The 19,058-nt window shown below is 43.8% G+C and overlaps 3 protein-coding genes and 2 long non-coding RNA genes across 9 annotated transcripts; 2 read left to right on the top strand and 3 right to left on the bottom strand.

Moving 5' to 3' along the window:
* Positions 1-262: 262 nt before the first annotated feature.
* Positions 263-987, bottom strand: LOC136356727 (uncharacterized). The gene is made up of 2 exons (XR_010741663.1): positions 660-987; positions 263-594 (listed from the first exon to the last, which is right to left on the bottom strand). It is a non-coding gene; the product is annotated as an uncharacterized lncRNA (long non-coding RNA).
* A 1,031-nt stretch (positions 988-2,018) lies between these two features.
* LOC4339112 (disease resistance protein RGA5-like) lies at positions 2,019-6,753 on the bottom strand. Its single transcript, XM_015783774.3, has 4 exons — positions 6,613-6,753; positions 5,637-6,492; positions 3,214-5,439; positions 2,019-2,659 (listed from the first exon to the last, which is right to left on the bottom strand). Exons 2-4 carry the CDS (start codon positions 6,479-6,481, stop codon positions 2,320-2,322), a joined length of 3,411 nt encoding a protein of 1,136 aa, XP_015639260.1. The 5' UTR covers positions 6,482-6,492; positions 6,613-6,753; the 3' UTR covers positions 2,019-2,319.
* Positions 6,754-7,696: 943 nt separating this feature from the next.
* Positions 7,697-11,478, top strand: LOC4339113 (disease resistance protein RGA4-like). The gene is made up of 2 exons (XM_015783777.3): positions 7,697-8,723; positions 9,075-11,478. Exons 1-2 carry the CDS (start codon positions 7,837-7,839, stop codon positions 11,188-11,190), a joined length of 3,003 nt encoding a protein of 1,000 aa, XP_015639263.1. The 5' UTR covers positions 7,697-7,836; the 3' UTR covers positions 11,191-11,478.
* Positions 11,479-14,164: 2,686 nt separating this feature from the next.
* On the bottom strand, positions 14,165-16,364 carry LOC4339114 (uncharacterized). Of its 5 annotated transcripts, none has more exons than XM_015783778.3 (3): positions 16,216-16,364; positions 15,440-15,671; positions 14,165-15,325 (listed from the first exon to the last, which is right to left on the bottom strand). In XM_015783778.3, the coding sequence occupies exons 2-3, from the start codon at positions 15,555-15,557 to the stop codon at positions 14,445-14,447; spliced, it is 999 nt and encodes a 332-aa protein (XP_015639264.1). In that variant the 5' UTR covers positions 15,558-15,671; positions 16,216-16,364; the 3' UTR covers positions 14,165-14,444. The 5 variants fall into 5 exon arrangements, with proteins under 5 accessions (XP_015639264.1, XP_015639265.1, XP_066167079.1 ...); XM_015783779.3 differs by having other exon boundaries at positions 15,440-15,579; positions 16,216-16,363; XM_066310982.1 differs by having other exon boundaries at positions 14,165-15,671; positions 16,216-16,361.
* Positions 15,589-16,066, top strand: LOC107281090 (uncharacterized). Its single transcript, XR_001545994.2, has 2 exons — positions 15,589-15,709; positions 15,790-16,066. It is a non-coding gene; the product is annotated as an uncharacterized lncRNA (long non-coding RNA).
* Positions 16,365-19,058: the final 2,694 nt, after the last annotated feature.

Genomic DNA, 19,058 nt, shown 5'->3' on the forward strand with positions numbered 1-19,058 from the left:
CCAGTAGGCCCAATAAACCAAACCCTAGAGGAACTCAACCCTTAGCCACAGAGACAGAGGCACCGCAACTAGAGATGAAAACGGATCGAATACGGTCGGAAACTAGCTATATCGTATTCGTTTTCATTTTTTTTTTCGGAATCAGAATCGGATACGGATACCCGGATATGAAAACATAATCGAATATTATCGAATACAAATACGGAGCAAGCGAAACGAATACGGTGACGAATATTAATCGGAATATAAAAACCTCTCAAACTAAGCATCACAAATCAACGAAGAAATATAACTCATTATTTTTTCTAATAGGACATATCAACATTTTCAAAATTTAGCAATTAATAATAAACAACCACAAACTTGCACACACTGATATTATGAAATACCATCCATCATCATGTGAAGTGAAAAGGCAAAGCACTACTAGGCATGCCAGATAATGTCAACCAATCTTTTTAGTCTAAACTCTGAAGTCTGCAATGCTGAGTTGGTGTTTGCAATGCTGCTACACTCGCACTGCATAAGCTGAAGCTGCTGCTGCTACTTGCATGAGAGGAATTCATCACAAATCTGCCACATAACACATATACACTAAACAAAATCAAATCAGTGAGGAGCTCTACAAATCAAATCAGTGAGGACTCTACAAGTCATACCAAATCTTGGGGCTTGACGGTGAGGCAGGCGAGGAGGCGATGGGGCGCCGCGGCGGCGGCGTTGGCTTGGCCCGGCGGCGGCGATGTGGCGCGTGACGGCGCGAGGAGGCGATGGGGCGCGGCAGAGCCGGCGTGGGTTGCTCCGACGGCGGCGATGTGGCGACTGGGCGAGGAGGCGATTGGTCCCGGCGGCGGTGGCGGCTTGGCCCCGCAGCGAGGAGGCGACGACGGCTTGGCCCCGCGGCGGCGCCGGCCGATGAGGAGGTGAGGAATCGTGCGCCTGTGGGACTCTGTCTGGGACTGGACGGTGGGAGACTGGGAGTGGACTGGATCTGAATGGATGGAGATTGGAGACTTCTAGGGTTTCTTGTAAGTCAGAAAAAAACCAGAAACTTTCCGACCGTTATCCGATTCCAACGGATATCATCTATATCATATTCGTTTTCGTATCCGCAAAAAAATATCCGTATTCTTTTCCGTATCCGAAAATTTTTGGATATATCCGACTGAAACTATCCGTATCCGAAAAATGGTCCGGTCGGTCGGAAATTATCCGAAACACTTTCAACCCTAACTGCAACCGCAAGCTACAACACCGCGTCGCCATCTATCCCCATCCATCGCGCTCGGGCTCGCGGCCTTGCGCGGCGCAGACCCGCGGTCACGCTGCCTCCTCCATCGCACCGGCGCGGCGCCGCCTCCATCGCGCCACCGTACCGCCTCCGCCGTCCAGCCAGCCCGCCTCCACCTCGGTGCCGCCTCCAGTGGCCCACCTCCGCCTTGGCGCGACGGCGCTGCCTCTAGCGACAACGAGCCGCATCCGCCTCCACGCCGCCTCCAGCGACAGCGAGCCACCTCCACCTCCGCCTCTGGCTCGACGCCGCCATCGTCTCCAGCCAGCTCCTGCCTCCGCCTTTTTTTGTCTCTCTGAATATTTTTAATTTGCTAGTCGCGTGTGCAGATGCTGAGATGCTTCGTCTATCTATTGATCTATTGAGTTGCTTTTGATTTGTCAATCAAATATTTGCTGTTTGTATTTTATGAATTTTTTGGTTCTAATTTCTAAGGACTTCTGCTCGGGTTAGTTCAGTCATGACCGAGACTGAACCGAACTAACCGAGGACCGAATTGTTCGGTCTTCAGTTTTGTTCAGGACCGATCGGTCTCGAGTTTTTGATAACCGAAATTTCTAAGAGACCGAGAAACCGAACCGAACTTTTCGGTTAGACAAAATGCCCACCCCTAATCCTGGGTTGGGAAGCCAGGCTTCCAAACGCAGCCTTAGTTAGCTACTCCAGTATACTTACTTTTAGCGAGCGTTCTTCTAAAATACAGGACGAGGACGTTACACATCAACACTATACAAAGCATACAATAGTTAGTTAGTTACCTATAAATATATACTACACTAATATCTTGTCACATATGTCATACACACATACATCTTCGTGCTGCAGCTGGCTACAAATCTATAGTCCACTACTTTTCTCTCTCATATTTTATCTTCTTGAAATGTGTTTATAACTGACTTATAGTATGCTATTGTACATGCTCTCATGGACGAAAGCGCGCGTGTAGATATGTGTATCCGTAGGACACATGCACGCATGCATGCAAGGTATACCATCACATCAATGGCGTGGCCGGCCGGCGGCCGGCATCAGTCTTCTCTGTCTAGCCCGAACTTGCGGTCGAGGTAGCGGCCGACGGCCTGGAACGTCGGGCCGTAAAACCCGCCTTCGCTGCTTCCTGTTCCTGATCCGGATCTCTCCCTCTCGCTGGCTTCAGTACTTTCGTCCTGCGACGACGTCGTCGTAGACGAACGTGGGGGCGAGTAGTAGATGACATTGATGTACTCGCCTTCATTGATGTACACCGGCGGCATCGTCGTCCCGGAGCCCTCCTCCCACGGCGGAGCCGGCCAGCCGCCGGTGAAGTTCTTGATGGGAACAGTTTGGGCTCCAGATATGATGCTGCCGCCGCCGCCGCCGTCGTCAGCTCTATCAAAGCATCAATCAGATTTTTAATGTCAGAGAAAGCCTGAATCACTAGCTAGGCAAGCAAATATATGTGGTGCTGTATATGGATGTCATGGTCTGTTGGTCATAAGTTGATCACAAATTTTATTTTGATATATTCTTAAAAACCTAACTTTATACTCGTTGTATATGATCGACCTAATACGTACTATAAGTTTGTCAATCCTGAATTTTCCGCAGCAGTGTTCTAGTATGAATTCCTAGTTGTTCACTGTAAACTGAAATCAGGGTGTTGAAAGATTAATTAGAGATGTGTTTTTTTTTGCGATTCGTAGACTTAGATCAAGTTGAATCAATCGAATGCAAACTTTATTTTGTGTCTATGTGAAGGAAGACTATTGCACATTGCTCTTCAGTGCGTGGGCACACCTCAAACTTTCCTGGATCCACCACTAGTTAGTCCAAAGTTATAGATTATATTTGAGTTAACAGTGATAATCTAGCACAATGGCTCATAATAAAATGGCAGTGTTGTATAAAGGGCTAGAGTATCTTAGTGACAAATTAATCCATACCTGCTTTCGGCAGATTTATAAAAACGCTCGAACTGGGGCTGCCTACGCCACCATGATCCTGCCGTTAAGACTCCGCGCCTTTCTCCTTCGACAGATTTACATGCTCCTTCCCCGTGGTCCTTTTGTAGAACCACAGATTTCTCATTCAAGCCTTCTTTCACAATAAGGTGTTGTTTTTCAGTAGTCCTATGTTCTTCATCTCGTGTCCTGACATTGTTATTATCTTTATCATCAAAGGTCCAATCTACACACCGTATGTTGACAATTGGACGTCCCGGATGCATCCTAATGGCATCAGTCAAAGCTGACTCTGCAAATCTTCTACAAAGATCACCAGCAGTAAAATCGACCTTAATTTTTGCAGTGATCTCTTCAAGTCCTGACAAATTTTCGATTCCAACGGGTATAGCATCATGCTGATCTGCTCTGTGGACATCAAAACCTAGCTTGAGCTTCCGGAGATTAGGCATTGCACCTGCCTCAAATTTCATCCACGCTAAGCTGCATCTGAACTTTAAGTATTTGAGGACTGAGAACCTTGCATTATCAAAGACAATACTTTCTGCAGGCTTTGTGTGGACATAAAGTGACAAAACAGTGAGAGCAGGTAATCCTCCAAGAACATCAACATCATAGCTTGTTACTTCCCTAATCCCAATCATTAAAATACAGAGATTTCCAAGCTGCCCAATCCAATTCGGAAGGCTAGAAAAGATGCAAACACATGGTAACAACTCAAGCCTCTGAAGAAGAGCTGGTGGGGAGGACACACTGCTCCAGCCATAAACAGATACACTCGTGCTTGTAGCACTGTGAATATGCAGAGTATTTGCATAAGAAGAGCCTACAGGTGATAGAGTTATAGATTTGAGATTAGGGAGTTTCCCCAGAATGGATCCAAGGTATTGCATATTATTCTTCAGATTGTCAGAATGTATGGCAGAATAGGTGAGCTGAAGATCCTGGAGATTGGTCAGCTCACCAAGGCTCCATAGATTCTCTGATGTGTTACAGCTGAGATCAATATATCCAAGTGTTCGAAGCGATGACATGTGAGCAATTCCATTGGGCGGGTTTGTCCTAGCAGGTAGACTAAGATGCAGCAAGCCTGGGAGATGAACGATGTCTGATGGAACTGCATCTATTTTTCCATCTATTTTCAGTGCCTCCAAATATTGTAGACCTTGCATATGGGTTGGCATTTTTAAGGTGATATTGGAGGTGACCTTCAAATATCTCAGTCGGACAAGTTCCGAAATTTCAGTGAGATCAAAACTGATGCTGTCCTCATCACCGCAGAAATGTAGAATTAGAACTTTAAGAAGTTGAAACCCCGTAATAGAAGGCATACAATTCAAGACCCCGCAAAAGGCAAGTGTCCGAACTTGAGACAGTCTCATATTAGTTGGTGGAGTTGCATCCTCTACATTACCGAAGTGAATAGATAATCGTCGAACCTTGTCAGCGAGCCTTGTAGTCGCTTGTGTGTGGTCTATTGCAATAGCAAAATTTTCTTCTGTTGACATGTATGTAATAAGATTGAGTACCATATGGTGAACCACACAAGACAAAACCTCACCATTGTCATTGATATGTACAGGCTGGATAAATTTTCTATCAACAAGCTCACTGAAATAGGCTCTTGAAATTTCTTCCTTTTCATGCCCTTCACTAGGACAGATGAAACCTTCAGCTATCCATTGATTCACCAAATCATCCTTCCAAATTATGCTATTCTCTTGGTACATTCTGAGATATAACATGCATGCCTTCAAATGCTGAGGAAGACTGTTGTAACAAAGGTTCAATAGTTGTTTCATCCCTTCCAAATTAGGATTTGCCATCAAACTGTAACCTAAGGTCTCGTTTATATAATCCCATTGCTCATGTTTCTCAAGCTGAGTTGCTAAGAGGCTTGCAATAGTGACAACGGCTAGCGGCAAACCACCACATTTCCTTACAATATCATACGAAACTTCACAGAGTTCTGGAGGACAATTAGAATGAGAACCAAAAACTGTACTGAAAAATAAATTTCTTGAGTCATCCTCACTAAGTGGTTTCATCTTGAAAATATAGTTCGACTCATAACCACAAGATTGCAGAGCTAGATCTTCAATTTCTGTCGTGATCAGTATTCTGCTGCAACTATTACCATCTGGTAGTGTGCACTTAATAATATCCCATGTGCATATATCCCATAAATCATCAATTATGATCAAGTACCTGCCAAATATTTTCCTCAAAAACATATGTTGTACAATAAATATATTGCTAATATTAACCTAAGTCCTGATAATTACTGCATGGAGCATTTATAATAATATATATTTGGGCTTTGCGTATCTTTGACATTGCGACTCGTTTATCCATTATCTACAAAAAAAAAGGTACTTTGTATCACAAGGCAATACTGTACGCACCTCTTATCTTGCAGATGTGTCCTTATACTGGAAATCAGGCTATGCAACTTCCAATTGTCAGGTGGCTGCTGCAGGCGAACCTGTGAGAGCATGCTGATGAGAAGCCTCCTCATATCAACCTTCTGAGAAGAACGCACAAATGCCTGGCACTCGAACTGCCGTCCAAGTTTGCGGTACAGCTCGTTGGCAAGCGTGGTCTTGCCAACTCCTCCAACTCCCACGATGGATACCACCTTTAGCTTCTTCTCTCCATCAGCCAGCCACTCCTGGACCTTGTTAATGGCGGCATCGAGACCGACATGCCGGACGCCATCGGCACGCTTTCTGCAAAGCGTGGGATGCCCAGCACTAGTATTGGCTATGCCACCGAGGTCGCTGCTGTACAAGATGGCGTGGCGTTGAAGCGCCTCCTGCACGCGAAGGCTGAATTCTCTGATCTTGTTTGCCATCCACAGGCGCTGCTTTAGCTTCTCTGGAACCAGAGGAGTCTTGCTCCCCACAGGTCGCCGGCTGAACTTACGGCGGCGAATCGTAGATACGCTTGGATACCGGCCGACGGTGGCAGCGTGCTCGTACTGCTCGACTGCATCCTCGTACTGGTCGATGCAGTCCTCGATGTCGTAGGACAGCTCACGCACCTCCTTCGTCCAGCACCTGACCACCATGTCATGGTAGTCCTCCAGTTCCGTGGCATCGCTGTGGTGACCATGGAGGATGGAGGTTATTTCCTCAATATCTTGCCTGATGAGCGGTATCTCCTGGTCTGCTCCCTTGGGCAGGATGTTGCCGTGACGACGCAGGAGTTCATCAAGCCTCCCTGGGAGGTTGACCATGGCGCCTTCCATGGATGTCTTGTCTGAAGACAAATCAAGCTAAGTGTTACAGATATCCAAGGTGTACTTCTAATAAAATCGATGCTGAACAAGAAGCAGATAATAGAAATGGAACGAGATAGAGAGGGATCTGATCACTGAACCTAGAAGTTGAAGGCATCAGATTATCCGAGTAGAATGAGCGAGCTCTCCGAGCAAATGAGGAGGCCGGACTTTGGAGGGACTTCTTCCATTTTGCTTCATTTCCTAGCTTCAAGTCTGACGCTTCTCCCTCCTTGGGGATTTAATTTGAGTTTCTTCGGATGGGACCATTTGTGTCGTGACTAGCAAAGCTGTTGGCCAAACTATGTATTTGGTAGCACCCTTTCAAGATAGTTGCAATATACTATGATGTGATTTAGACACCAATCCTCAAATACCCCTGAAAGTGAGAATTACATTTCAACTCTAAAGCTTCACATAATTTACATTTGTCTCAAAATGCAGAGTTGTCTGAGTAATTGTCACAAATTACACTCTACCTCATATATTAGGATTTACAGATGCATGACACGCTCCACCATGGACAAAAAATTCCATCTTAACTACAAAATTGAATGGCTAATTAAGAGACCAAGTCTTTCACACCATACTATCTCGGTCTCAACATATAGCTATTTATGTCATTTTTTGGAGAGATTAAAGTCGAAGTGATTGCTTAAGATGAGAAAGTAGGTAAAAGAATTAAATGAGAAATGGTTATGATTAGTTGAGATAGGAAAATAGGTGAAGAAGTAGCTATATTATAAGACAAATTTAAATCCTAGATATAGGGGTACATGCATAAAGGAGGAATTAGTAAACAGGCTTTTGGACACACCAAAATAAACATGATTCTTTTCCGCTAAGAGCACATTTATATTGTACTGAAATGCGAAATAAGTAGTGAATTACGAATAAAAAACAAGTAGCTATATTCAGTGTGCATATGTGTATTCCGTGTAATTTATTAAAAAAATCTTCTAGTATTTTTTGGTATGAGGATAATTTACCATCCTTAAGAATATACCAGGAGCAAATTTACATGTAAAATTTGGTATTTTCAAATACTACGTATCTTAAGATACTAAAAATTTTTAATGTAAAATTTAGGTATCTCAAGTTAACCGTAAAATTTCTCCTGGTATAAAGCTGTGGGTTCATCTAAAGTTTGTTTTAAGAAAACACATACCTGTGGCAGTAGATGTTGTGCATCTGATTTTGCACTCAAGTGGGCGTTTCCGCGCATATATACACATACGAATGGTGGATTGTTGACTTGTTGAAGGTTGCAGGTCTGCAGCTGCCGAAGCTGCTGCTGCTGCTGCTGGGTGGATTGGTCTGGAGCCATGGAGTCCGCGGTGGCGAGCGCATTCTTGAAGGCCGTGATGGGGAGGCTGTTCATGGCGCTGGAGAAGGAGTACAGCAAGCACAAGGGCCTCGCGCAAGAAGCCCAGTCCCTCCAGCTCGACCTCCGCATGATCGCCGCCGTCATGGACGACCAGCTCCGCGCCATGGGGAGGGCGACGACGGCCGACGCCCGCACGGCCGTCGCGCGGCTCCACGCCGAGGAGATGCTCGACCTCGCGCACGACGTCGAGGAGTGCGTCGACCGCTTCCTGCACCGCCTCACCTGCAGGCAGCACCGCGGCGGCGCCGGCGCCGGAGCGTCGTCGTCGTCCTTGGTGCGGCGGATGGCGCACGAGCTCAGCAAGGTCCAGAGCCGGTCGAGCTTCGCCGACGAGATCCAGAGGCTCAAGACGCGCGTCAGGGAAGCGCAGCAGCGGATCATCCGCATGAAACCTACTTTGGATGTCCTCGCCGGCGGTGGCGGTGGCGGCGGCCAACTCACAGGCGCTGCCGGCACATCGTCGACGGCGCCGTCGTGCCGCGCGTCGCGCATCCCGGTGGGCATCGCGGAGCCCGTGGAGGAGCTCCTGTCGATGCTGGACGAGGTGGACGGCGAGCCGGAGCAGATGAGGGTCATCTCCGTCGTCGGATTCGGTGGCTCCGGGAAGACCACCCTCGTGAAGGCGGTCTACGATGATCCTCGCGCAAAGGACAGATTCTCCCGCCGCGCGTGGGTCACCGTCGGTAGCTCGCCGTCGCCGGAGACCAGCAATGGGATGAAGGGGATCCTGCGTGCTGTATTCCAGCAGGTTCTTCCCAAAGACGCCATGGATGCTGACGGACAGCATCTTGAAACCTCGCTCAAAGAATACCTGAAGGACAAGAGGTTAGTGCACATTTAACATTTTTCTTTTTTTTTTGAACTACTTTCATATGCAAAATTTAACTTTTAATTGGACTTTTGCTCCTCATTCATCAATTTGACTGTCGTGTGTATATATTGATCAGGGTTCACTGTTTTGGAATCCCAAAAAAAAAATCAGGGAAAGGAAATTTCAGACAAAAAAATAGTTTTGAAAACTTCTTTGCTAAATTCAAACAAATTCTGAAAACAGGCACTCACCGGTGGACACAAATATTTGAATCAAGATTATGAACCCTGTTACCCTGATACTGATCAGCAGAATTTATGTTTTACCACTTAATTTTGCTACTCATTTCTCAATTTGGTTATTAGGTATTTAATTATCATCGATGACATCGGGATGGATCAATGGAACATCATAAGATCGACCTTTGAAGACAATGGTACAAGCAGCAGGATAATACTGACCACAACCATCCAGTCTGTGGCAAATATGTGCAGCCATGGCAATGGCTATGTGTATCAAATGAACACACTTGGTGAAGAAGACTCTAAGGAACTCGCTTTTCCAGGGTTTAGATCACCTGAGTTGGAGCAAGGTTCAGCATCATTATTGGGGAAATGTGATGGTCTTCCTCTTGCTCTGGTCAGTGTCTCCGATTATCTGAAGAGCTCAAATGAGCCCACAGGAGAGCTGTGCGCAAAGCTGTGCCGCAACCTTGGTTCTCATCTGAAAGAGCAGGATGGCCATTACAGCTTTTCAGAACTCAGAAAGGTGCTCCTTGACAACTATGACAGTTTTTCTGGCTATCCTTTGAGCTGCTTGCTGTATCTTGGAATATTTCCAAACAATCGACCACTCAAGAAGAAAGTTGTAATCAGGCGGTGGTTAGCCGAAGGATATGCACGAACCGACTCTCTTCGTAGCGAAGAGGATATTGCTGATGAGAATTTCAGTAAGCTTATTGACCGGAATATCATTCAGCCTGTTGACACAAGAAACAATTCTGAAGTGAAAACCTGCAAAACTCATGGAATTATGCACGAGTTTTTGCTGAACAAGTCCTTGTCACAGATATTCATCGCGAAATCGTCTCGTGATCATCCAAGACTAGGTGTCAATACTAATGCGTGCCACCTTTCTTTTCATTCTGGTGAACTGACAGAGTGTGTGGCATCTGATGAAGAGTTATCTCGTGTCCGGTCTCTGACAGTCTTTGGGCATGCAGGTGATGCAATTTGTTATGTTCGCAGGTGCAAACTGATACGAGTCTTGGATCTACAGGAATGCAGTGATTTGGATGACGATCATCTGAAATACATATGCAAATTATGGCATCTGAAATACCTGAGCTTTGGGAGCAATATCAGTGAGCTTCCAAGGAGCATTGATGGACTGCATTGTTTAGAGACACTGGATTTAAGGAGGACCCAGATAAAGTTTTTGCCCATTGAAGCAATCATGCTGCCCCACTTAGCTCACCTGTTTGGAAAGTTTATGCTTCATGAAGATGATGTGAAGAGTGTGAACAAGATGAGTAAACTACAAAAATTCTTTTCTTCCAAAAAGAGCAATCTGCAAACTTTAGCAGGATTTATCACTGACGAAAGCAAAGGTTTTCTGCAACATATTGGTCATATGAACAAGCTGAGGAAGGTTAAGATATGGTTCAAACATGTCGAAGGCAGCAACAATTACATCGCTGATCTTTCACGGGCCATTCAGGAATTCACCAAGGCTCCCATTGACAGGGATACTGACCGTTCTCTCTCACTTGATTCTGAAGAATGCCCTGAAAATTTCCTGAGTTCACTTGATTTGGAGACATGCTCTGAAGGTTCCAAATATGCTCTGAGGTCGCTAAAGTTAAATGGCGAACTTCACAAGTTGCCTCCATTTGTTAATTTGTTGTCAGGTCTCACTGAGCTTTGCATTTCATCACCTATGCTGACACAGGTTCATCTATCAACGCTGATCAATCTGAACAGACTGCTCTACCTCAAACTGGTTGCATATAAGCTCGAGAATTTCGAAATAAAACATGGAGCATTCCCGAGCTTGCGACGCCTGTGCTTTGTAGTGAAAAGTGTCACTTCAGCTCTGCCCACAATCAAGCATGGAGCTCTCCCAAATATCATATCACTTCAGCTGCTCTGTCAAGGTCCAGTTGGTCTTTCTGGCATCGAGATCAGACACATGAAACATCTCAAGGAAATCACAATTAACTCTGGAGTGGTTGTACAATGGGAACAGGCAGCAAAGAACCACCCAAATAGGCCTAAAGTTTTGTTCCTCAGAAAGGTTGATCCAATGGAAAGCGAGGAACGGGGAAGACCTTGTGCCATAAGGGAGCAGATGAAAATTACTGTAGCTCAACCAACTAGTTCAGGTGATGGACTGAACTCTAGCCTCAATAAGATCAGACTTTCAGAGCCTCCTTCTTCACGACTTGAGATGCCTGTTCGTCATATGGTGGATGGCCACTGAGGCAGCACCCCAGACTTCCTTGGCAAACCTCTAGCACAATATACCACTGCAGCTGGCAGACTTCAATGAAGACCATCCAAATTTTGCTAAAAAAACTTGGAAATCTAGATTGCTGTTCAGTTAAATGGTCCAGATTTCTGTATTTCCGTACTTGTCATGTTATGTGGTTAAGGTTGTAAATTGGCCCGGTTTTTTGTAAGTTCAGGGTGTTAAATAACCATATTTTAAATTCTTAAAATACAATGATCTGTGATTGGAGGTGTGCAATTGACCTCTTGCATAACTAAATCGATCCTGTTTGTAAAAAGTACTTGGTATATTTTGGAAATACCAAAATTATGTATCAAGTGCCGTATGTGAAATTTATTATTTTCGATGAAATAAACAAAATAAAAAAGTTCAAGTAAACTAAAGGACTAGTACTACTTCCTAGTTCTTACGAGGAACGTAAAACACCAATGACATAACCAGGCTGTTTAATCAGTCAAAATTTTTTGAAAATTTTTAATCAGTCAAAATAGAGTTTCCAAGTCATAAATTCTGACAGAACATTTGTTCTCACCATGATGCAACAAAATCAACAGGAGCACACCGCTAAACACATTATTCAGATTCTGCGAGGAGGACTCACCGTCCGTGGCTCCACCGAATCAGGCGGCGCGATGCAGACGAAGGAGGAGGGTTCCCGGCCCGCCACCGTCGGCCCCCGACGAGGACCAAGTCGGACGGACGGAGGAAGAACGGACGGCGGAGAAGACGGGACTCCCCCTCGTGCTCGTCCTCGCACCGAATTCCCTGTTGCTGCGGGATTCCATGGCCTCCCGCTCCAGCGCCACGCCGACGCGCCCGTGCGCGACGGCGGCCGCTCTTCCTCTCCCTCCCCCTCGCCGGCGCCTGGAACCGCAGTGCTGTTGCTCAATGGGCCACATCCTACTTAACTCGGCCCGTTTTGATCGGGTCGCAGCCATCCTATTTCCTGATGGGCCGGCCCAGTATTGTTGGCAATGGTTGCCGGCTGGTGTGTACGCATTCCGGCCCATGCTGGGTCTCTGTCTGTGATTTGTCTAGGGGTCTCACTCTCACAGGCAAATGAGCTTAAGAGCAAGTACAAGTACAATAGGACCAGCTCCAATTATTTCCACGTAATCTAAGGACAAAGCTAAACGCCAGAATATACTGGTAGGTAGTCTCTAATTTATCTTTGTGCCTTTCCATAGCAATAGTATTTTATTCTTTATTTTTCTTCAATTCTCTCTCTTCCTCTGCGTTATCTTCCTCCTATCTCCCAGGTAATATCATTTTTTAAAGAAGGATAGTATACATCAGTAACACGTGGAGGTGATTACTGAGGGGTACAACATGGCACGCAAGAGCTTGCTAAACCGAGGCAGTTTTACTATCATTGTGATCCCCAAGTTTCCAAATAAAACAAAAGTGGACCGACCCGTTTCAGGTTATCAGATGTTTTGATTTTGGTCAAAATCAAACTAATTCAAGTTTGTAGAAAACAATAATAATATTTTCAACTCAACATAAATTTATTATAAAAATATATTCAGCTATTGATTTCATAAAACTAATTTGGTATATAAACTAAGTTAAATTTGAAGTAGTTTGGTTTTAACCAAAGTTAAAACGTCATATAACCTTAAAACGTAGGGAGCACTTGCCATAGCTTCTCTATTAGAGAGGGAGAGCGAGTAGAATTAAAAACCTGGAATGTGATGGCTCGTGCGATGCAATCGCTCCAAGCTGCTGCTTCGCTGAGCTCTCCTGCTCGTGAGTGCAGTAGCCACAAGCTTCGCCAATGGCCAGGACCCAACCTCAATCCTGTCTCCTCCCTTCTCGTTGTCCCCTATCAACATGAAAGGAGGAGTTGTGCGCAACAAGCGCTCGGACGAGCGTGTGTATCAAGGGTGAGTACTACTGACTACTTTTGTTTCAGCCACCGTCGATAAGCCATGGCTACGACCGCTCCTCTCTCACACGTAGCAGGCCCATTTATCTTGAGCGTATGTGTCGCTGGCGACTAATTAGCATTCAAATCTACATGTTCTTCTTATCGTTAGCATTGCGAGCTCTATTATACTTGCTTGAAGCTCAAGCCCATGATTTTGGTAGCCTGGTTGAGGCAACAATTAATTTTAACCACAAAGATAAGTAATATCTGAAGAGGTATGGCTTGTTGAAGAGGTCCAATATACTCCCAAGACAGAAAAAAAAATGATGTGTTTGGAATTATCTGATTCATTATCTAAAAAAAAAAACTATGGTTCTTTACCCTTACCTCTTTCTTCCCCATAATATAACACCCTTTCCTATTGTCCATTTAAAGTATTAGCCTTGATCATAGCCAGTAAGTACCATAACCCTGTTGATGCTGTCGTAAGAGCATCACCAACAGTCCACCAATAATCTATCCCCAAAAATTAATTTTTGTTTCCTAAACTGAAAATAGATGGTGAAAAAACCCCTTACTTCAAGAGATAGCCTAAATTTAATCCCAAAAACTAAAAGTGGAACCTTCTGCTAAACTACCAATAGAAATTCTAGTTTTTTTTCCTTTCCCGTGCGCAGGAGGAGATCGCCCCGACGCGGGGAGGAGAGGAGAAACGCACGGAAGGAGGGAATTGGGAGTTGTTTTCTCGCCCTCAAATACACGTACCTAGAAAATTGGAGATGGGAACTCCAAAACGTCCGGAGCTCTTTTGGGAATCTTTTGGACCAGTTTTTTTAAACCAAAATCCCCAAAAAAATAGGATTGATGATGGAATAGATAGACTGTTGGTGATGCTGTAAATCCGATGTTCTCTGTGAATTTGGGCTCGCTACAGTTGCGCTACCACAGCCACAGCACTACCGGTCAGACCTATTATCCATGATTCGCACTCCATCAACCAATTTTATCAAGAATCATTGCTTCAAAAATAGCCAATTTCGTAGCATTTGTAACGTCTGGGTTAGCGACTAATAATAACAAAAAGAAAAAAAATCATTCTTCAAAAACAACTATTCAAAACTTCCATCAACAATCCAGATCAGCATCCTTCGAGGTCGAAGTCATGTGACTTTGTCACTAACATGTGAGCCCGATGATTCCTGAGCCCACATGTTAATGACAAAGGCAACGTGCATTCGATGGCGGAGAACCTCAATCCCATCCATCCATCTTAGCGTGAGGTTTTCCCCCTTTCAGCTCAGCAGTGAGCCCTCCATCAACAAATCGATCATGGCCACCGTGCGCGCTCTTCGCCTCACTCCAGCCGTCGTGGCAGTGGCCGGTGGTGGTCGGAGACCAGCGGCGCCGAGCACGTCCTGATCGGCCGGTGCTGAGCCGGGACGCCGCCGGCGGGAAGGGACAGCTCGAGCACTTCGTTGCACTCGCCGCACCGTATCCTGGTGGTCCACCTCCTCCTCCGTGGCCGCGGCGGCGGCGGCGTCCGCAGAAGCTCCGAGCACTTGCCGCAGATCACGAATGGCGCGCCGCCCAGGACCGGGCGGCAGGGGTCGGTGCCCTCCCGCCGCGCGGGCGCCGACGGACGCCCGCCGCCGCCGTCGCCGCGGCAGCTGGATGACGACGCCGACGTGGAAGCGGTGTCCTGCGGCGGAAGCGCCCGCTCCAGCTGCGACTCCAGCCGGCGGAAGAGCCGCGAATCGCGCCGCGTCAGGGCCCTCCCGCCGCCGCCGCTCGCCGGGCGCGGCTGCTCGATGGTGACGATCAAGCTGCGGAGGTTGTCCAGCGCGTGGAGGAGCTCCTTGTGAAACGCCGGGTCCATCAGGCGCGCCGCCGCGACGGCGCCTGGCTCATCGGGAGGTCGAGGCAAGCCACCACCACCACCGGACGCCCCGAGCTCCTGCGAGCTCACCGGCGACGGCGACTGCCATGGCCGCCCCTCCTGCGCGTTCCTTGGCGTGTAGAACGCCTCCTCGCTCCGCTCCGAATCCGTCGTCGTCGTCCAGTCAGACGAGCTCGACGGCCGCCTCGTCCGCCTCGACAACGGCCGGACCTCGTCGGCGCGCCGGTCCGACCCGGCGTCCTCCGGCTCGTCGGAGAACACCGACGCGGTGTCGGCGGAGAGGATCTCCAGCCTGCTCAGCGCGTACTCCGCCTCATCCGTCGGCTCCGGGTTCTTGCCTGCGGAGACAGCAAAAAAAAAAAAAAAAAACACCAAGAAACACCACAGCTTCTGGGCGTCAGATCCATGGCGACTAATCAAGCACAGCTGAGATTCCATGGCGGGCGAGGCACCTCGGATCGGAGTGCGGCATCTGCTGCAGTAGAAGATGACGGCCTTGGGGTTCTGGTAGATCATGGCGCGGCAGTACGGACACCGGCCGAACCGCATTTTCACCTCCTCCGACTGCATCGCCGCCGCAGAACTTCTCCGACTACCAAAGCATCGATCAGAAATTTCGTCAGAGAAGAAGGCGTTTGATCAACAGCAATCAATTCGGCCGGTGAGATGCATCTTGATTCAAACCTGAAACCCCCCCAAATCAATGCATTCTTTATGCCAAGGTCAAGTCAATCAACTTCAGCTCGCTAACTGAATATAACTGCTAATTACGACTCCTCATTAAGACATTGACCAATTGCAGTGGAATTGACTGCTTCATAATCATTTACCAATCCCCCAAAACAAAAGCTGCGATGAACATTGCTACGCAAGGACATGCCGGGAAAAAGGACTCATTGACCTCTAGCGAAGATGGGAAATGGTGATGAGAAATTGGAGATTGACGCTGTCTCGACATGAACTTTAGTACGGGGCTACGGCGACAGTGGGCATCCAGTACACCCGTGCACGGGAGTAAACTGTTGCAACTCAAGTTAGGTTTTTTTTCGACAATAAACATCTCGTGGATTGAGAGTTCAGATTGGTTTCTTGCACAGACTAATTGCAGAGCAACAAGAAGATTGGGGGAGAACATGGCACTATAATCAAATTAAAATATACCAAAATATCAAATTAAAGAAAAGAACAGGGAAACCCACTAGATCCCTGAAAAAAAACTGAATCTCACCTAGCTGTCAGAATCTTCAGAGCCCCTCTGATTCTTCAGCTCGGCTTCTCAGACACGAGATAATAACTGAATCGAGCCATGGAAGAAACAGGAGGAAATACGGGGGAGGAAGAAAGAGTCTTGAGCCAGCGAAGACACAGCGTACAATCCGAGGAAATATTTTACTAGTACAGATCGTGAACTGAAAAGGGCATCGTTGGAAAGATGGGATTGGAGCACAGCATTGCCGCTTAAAGAAAAACTGTGATTTTAATTGGTCAATTGCTTGTTCCAGTTCACTGAATTTTCTATCTTGGTACAATACTAGGTGTGCAGTTTGCTTTAAAAAAACTAGCATAGTGGCCCGCGCAGATTGTGCGGCTATCATCATTATATTTTCTCTCATTTAATAGCATATATGTTTTCTCATTATATTATTCAAATATACTAAAATAACAACATAATTTTAAATTTTGCAATAACTTTATAAAACTAGTAATATTCATATTATATTTTATATACGTGTTAGTTATTAATTATTTTTAATATCAAATTTTAGTTATTTGTAAATTATATATATTCCTATATGGACTCTAGACTCGTCTTTTAATATTTCTTTTTTTAATTCCGAATTTTCTATAAATTGTATTTCTATATAGACTCTATGCTCTTCTTCCAATATTATTTATTTTTATTTCTAAATTTTCATATTATATTTTATATGTGTGTTAGTTATTAATCATTTTCAATATCAAATTTTAGTTATTTGTAAATTATATATATTCCTATATGGACTCTAGACTCGTCTTTTAATATATTTTTTTAATTCTGAATTTTCTGTAAATTGTATTTTTATATAGACTCTATGCTCTTCTTCCAATATTATTTATTTTTATTTCTGAATTTTCATATTATATTTTATATACGTATTAGTTATTAATTATTTTTAATATCAAATTTTAGTTATTTGTAAATTATATATATTCCTATATGGACTCTAGACTCGTCTTTTAATTTTTTTTTTATTCTAAATTTTCTGTAAATTATATTTCTATATAGTCTCTATGCTCTTCTTCCAATATTATTTATTTTTATTTATGAATTTTTATTATTTCTAATTGTATTTCTATGTGGACTCTAAACTCATCTTTCAATATTCTTTAATTTTTAATTTCGAATTTCAGTTACTTCTAAATTGTATTCCTATATTTGTGTTCCTATATTGACCTTAAACTCTTCTTCCCATGTTTTTCTTAATTTTGAATTTTAGTTATTTATAAATTGTATTTTTATACGGACTCTAAACTCTACTTTTAATTTTATTATGTTTATTCCAAATTTGAGTTAGTTTTAAATTGCTATATGGACTCTATACTCTACTTCTAATATTCCCTATTTTTTAATTCCGAATTTCTATTTTTTTTCTTAATATTATCTCTATATGGACTCTATACTCTACTTCTAATATTTCTTATTTTTAATTCCAAATTTCTATTATTTCCTAATTGTATTTCTATATGGACTCTATACTCTACTTCTAATATTTCTTATTTTTAATTCCGAATTTCAGTTATTTCCTAATTGTATTTCTATATGGACTATATACTCTACTTCTAATATTCCTTATTTTTAATTCCGAATTTCAGTTATTTCCTAATTGTATTTCTATATGGATTCTAGTCTCCTCTTCTAATATTCCTTATTTTTTAATTCCGAATTTAAGTTATTTCCTAATTGTATTTCTATATGGACTTTAGTCTCCTCTTCTAATATTCCTTATTTTTTAATTTCGAATTTCAACTATTTCTAAATTGTATTTCTATATGGACTTTAGTCTCCTCTTATAATATTCCTTATTTTTTAATTCCGAATTTCAGCTATTTCTAAATTGTATTTCTATATGGACTCTGCCTTTTCTTTTTCTCCAATTAATGTGAGAATTTCTAGGCCATGAGAGCGAACGTGGAAGCTCCTTTTTCTATTCCTTTAATAATATAATAGATAATTGGTGATTTTGTGTATGTAAAAGTGTAATACTACTACTCCCTCCGTTTCAGTTTACAAGACGTTTTGACTTTGGTCAAAGTCAAACTACTGTAAGTTTGACAAATTTTATAGAAAAATATAGTAATATTTTTAAACCAAGATTAATATATTATGAAAATTCATTCAATTATAGATTTAATAAAAGGTAAAATTTGCTTCAGGACATCTAAAAAATGTGTAATTAGCTGCACATTTTTTGGATGTCCTGTAGCAAATTTTGCCTTAATGAAACTATACTGATGTTGTAAATATTATTACTTTTTTCTACAGAATTAGTCAAATTTAGAGTAGTTTGACTTTAACCAAAGTCAAAACGTCTTGTAACCTGAAACGGAGGGAGTAGTTTACTACTACTCAATTGATGACTTTTTAAGATGGAAGTCAACGGAAGCTAATCAGTAAGCAAGTAAATTTGGTGGTCTAGTTGTGATGTCGGTCAGTCTTAAGTTGATCACTAACTTTACTTTGATATATTCTTAAGACTGAGCTTTGTACTCTTTGCATATGATCAACCTTACCTACCACAAGTAGGTAAGGTTTCGCAGCAGTGTTCTCGTGTGACATCTTCTCCAAAATAATCTTGAAAGTGGTGTGCAAAAATGTGAACATTAGTCTTTCAAGTTTAGCAATCAACTTTGACTAAATTAATTGTGTTAACCAATCAAAGGAAACTCATATAACATATTTCCTCGTTAATCACAAATTTTTTTAGGCAAGTGAAGAACAACTTGCAGTTGCAGCCTCTGGTCTACAGAAAAAAACAAATCTTATGATCAGGTATGTGTGCTGCAAGGGCCCAGCTCCAACGGCCCAATCCA

The sequence above is a fragment of the Oryza sativa genome, chromosome 5 (assembly GCF_034140825.1).
Source record: "Oryza sativa Japonica Group chromosome 5, ASM3414082v1".
NCBI lineage: Eukaryota > Viridiplantae > Streptophyta > Magnoliopsida > Poales > Poaceae > Oryza > Oryza sativa.